Source organism: Brassica napus, chromosome A1, assembly GCF_020379485.1.
Source record: "Brassica napus cultivar Da-Ae chromosome A1, Da-Ae, whole genome shotgun sequence".
Lineage (NCBI taxonomy): Eukaryota > Viridiplantae > Streptophyta > Magnoliopsida > Brassicales > Brassicaceae > Brassica > Brassica napus.
The window spans coordinates 7,133,824-7,137,360 of record NC_063434.1 but is presented as its reverse complement, the minus strand read 5'-3'; the positions used below and the strand labels follow the sequence as shown (position 1 = coordinate 7,137,360).

The window sequence follows — 3,537 nt, the reverse complement described above, 5'->3', positions numbered from 1 at the left end:
TCTCTTATATCCTATGAGCCAATGAATTAAAATCTAAATCTTATTAAAACTGAAGTACAAAATATAACTACAGTGAAACCTCTATAAATTAATAATGTTGGGACTACACCAAAATTATAATTTTTTATTAATTTATAGAGATATTAATTTATCAATATACTAATTGAACCAAAAACTCAATTTGGAACTTTAAAATTATATTATTTTATAGAGATTATTACTGTATATTAATTTATAGAGTATTAATTTTAAGAGGTTATACTGTACTTCTCTTTTCAACAATTTATTATACTTTTTCTTCCTTTTTTCACTCTTCATAATTTCATCTTTAATTACTAACCATGATAATATATCCACAGATTTTCAATCTTTTTTATTCATCCTAACAATTATTAATTTTGTGACAAGTAAACAAATTAGTTTATTTTTAGCTTTACCTGTAATATCCATGTGACAAGCATACAAAAAATTGGCCAAACCAACTTTTTCCTTTCACGTAAATTTAATCATATCATGTAACTTATTCAATTTTTATATTTAAAAAGTCATATAAACATTTAAATATATGGTAAATATTAAAAATAATAACCACTAAACACATAAATAATATTAATGTACATAAAAATTAAAACACACCTGCACGGGCGTGCGAGTCAAGTTTTAGTTTTAAATTAAAAGCGAAGGCCTTTTTCAAATTATTTTTACACTAACAAAATTATTACATACTCTGTTTCAAAATAATCCACGTTTTAAAACTCAAAAATACATTTTTATATTTTAATACTTTTTATTTGTTAATAATAGTAAATTGTAAACTTCGTAAAAAAAACTGAAAGTGTAACATAAAATATCTACTTTTTACTATTTTTGAATGAATATTAAATTTATTCTGCGTAAATATTTATTACATCATGTGTAACAAATAATTGAAATAAAAACCAAAAGAAACAGTTAATAATTTATTTTTGTAAACTCTGTTAAAATTAATTGCATTTATCAAATTTTGATTGGCTAAAAGTTGAGGGGAGTAGTTCATCACAAAAAAAATACATTTATAAATTTTATTAATATGTTTGAAAACTCTAAAAAATCATTCATTTTAAAGCGGATGAAGTATTAGAAAACATATTTCATTCAAAATTTTGATTTTATTTTTAGTAGTTTAAACTTAGTAAAACATTTTTACTTTAGACTTTTTCTTTGCTCCTCCATTTATGCCGCCCAAAATATGCAAACTCTTTTCTCCTATATAAATACGTCATTTTTAACACTTAATTATAAAAATCACTATCTCCTTAAAAGTAATAAAAATCAATAACAATGAAATTTTCATATCCTCTATCCAAACGATTTTTTTTGCCTATTTTGTCCATACAATTCCTCATCATACATAGTGTCTCATCATTAAACCTTACCAATGAGTATCTCAACCACAAATGCCTTCTTAATCAAGGAAAATATAAGCTTGGAAGTAAGTACGAGAAAAACCTCAACATGATCTTTGATGACATTCGTACTAGTCATGATGATATAACCGGTTACTCACACTCAAGTGTTGGAAGAACGACAGCCGATTTTGTTGTCGTCGTTACCCAGTGTCGTGGTGACTCTTATGGGTCTAAATGCCGTACATGCATTGACACCGCAATTACAGGGGTAAATGAACTGTCATATATTTAAATATAAAATTACAATTTTTGGCAGTGATGTAAAACCTAATCTTTTGAGCCAAAAAATAAATGTGTTCATGAAACAAAAACGAGATTAGAGTAATTTGAAAAATATCAGCTGACAAAGTTTGAAAATCTATTAAAGATAGGGATGAGGAAATTATCTAAATATATGGGATCCAATGTGAGATCCATTCCGGCTCCGTTCCAAATATTGGGAAAGGTCTGGTCTATACAATCGAATCTTGGATTAGTAAATACCGGATCGAGTTTTGGATATCTTGATTTTAAAGTATGGATATCTGGACTATGTAAGTATGATTAAAATATATGTTATTAATAAATTTTTTGAAAAATAATATAAATTTTATTTTAAAATTATTTAGAATATTACTTTTACTTTTTAAAATATTATATTTTATTTTGGCATGTTTATTTTTATTTTATATAATGCTATAAAATTTACTTTAATATTATTATAAATGTTTTATTGTTATTCTTATGGATTTGTGTCCAAATGAATATCCATTGCTAACTTAATATTTAGATTGATATCCACTATCAAGATATCACAAAACCACAGATACAGATATGGATAGTCAAACATGGTTTTGACGGTTCTAGATTTCCTAAAATTCCTGATATCCAAATCTGTCTAAACTCTAGTTATATAGATATCATAATTTATCATAAATTGTGTAGAAATCGAATTAATATTAAAGATGTTTTTATTAAATGCAATTATCTTACTCAAGATTGCAAATTATTTATACAAGTGTTATTATTTAAATCCTTAGTTATTCACATTCTCCAAAACATAAAAACATTAATTTCATATACAAATAAATATGAGAAGAGAGGTTTCACTGAAATACTAAATCATCATTTCAAATTATATAAAACATATATGGTTGTATATTGCAGTTTCGTAAGAGATGTCCGAGTAACAAAGGAGGAATAATATGGTACGATCAATGTCTTCTCTATATTAGTACGATTGAAGAAAAAAATCCAGTCTCGACTAACTATAAGAATACTTTTTCTATGTACAACCCAAATAACGTGAGGGGGGATGCAAAACTGTTTGCCATGAGGGTGATGGATTTTTTCTCTGAACTAACACTTAAAGTCCACAAATCCGCCAAGCATAGTCGTATCATATTTTACGCGGCAGGAGAAAAGAAGCTCGGAAAAAATAAATTATATGCAATGGTGCAATGTTTAGAACATATAATGGATTGTAAAAGTTGTTTGACATGGAGTATCTCAAAGCTTTTCGAAAACAACAACATTAAACAAGGAGGGAGAGTTTTGGGTACGGAGTGTGATGTAAGGTATGAGCTATACCCTTTTGTTAGGAGTTGAAACATTTTTAACTTATGTTTTAGTTATATTTGCTTTTTTTGTTGCTGGAATGTAATATCCATAAATAAAAAGAGTATTTACAGAAACAAATCCAAAAAAAAAAGGTTAGGAGTTCAAAATTGAATATTAACAATGATTTTCAACTGACTTGGAATTCTTGAGCCTATAACCCAACTGACTTGTTTTCACCCCTAGTATCTGGAAGCTTTGCTTTAATGACTTCATTCAATTTCTGATATGATTATGAATGATGTTTGGTAACTCACTTACTGAGTGATCATGAGGGTGAGGCTGCATGTTCTTACTGACATTACGTTCCCTCAAGATCAAATATTTGGTTGATTGAAAGTGAGTTTGGCAAGCACCAAGTCATGCTCGTTTAACCTCGTACTTTTTATTATGCATGGCATGATCTACCAATCCAAGTTTTATCTTCTTTCAGCACCTCAGAACAGAACATGTCCCATAATTTACGTGAATTCAATTCTGTCGAAAACTTTGA

The 3,537-nt window shown here is 27.4% G+C and overlaps 1 protein-coding gene across 1 annotated transcript; it reads left to right on the top strand.

The window, feature by feature from the left end:
* Positions 1-1,259: 1,259 nt before the first annotated feature.
* On the top strand, positions 1,260-3,121 carry LOC106374287 (putative cysteine-rich repeat secretory protein 37). Its single transcript, XM_013814356.3, has 2 exons — positions 1,260-1,656; positions 2,595-3,121. The coding sequence occupies exons 1-2, from the start codon at positions 1,321-1,323 to the stop codon at positions 3,033-3,035; spliced, it is 777 nt and encodes a 258-aa protein (XP_013669810.2). The 5' UTR covers positions 1,260-1,320; the 3' UTR covers positions 3,036-3,121.
* The last annotated feature ends 416 nt before the right edge of the window (positions 3,122-3,537 follow it).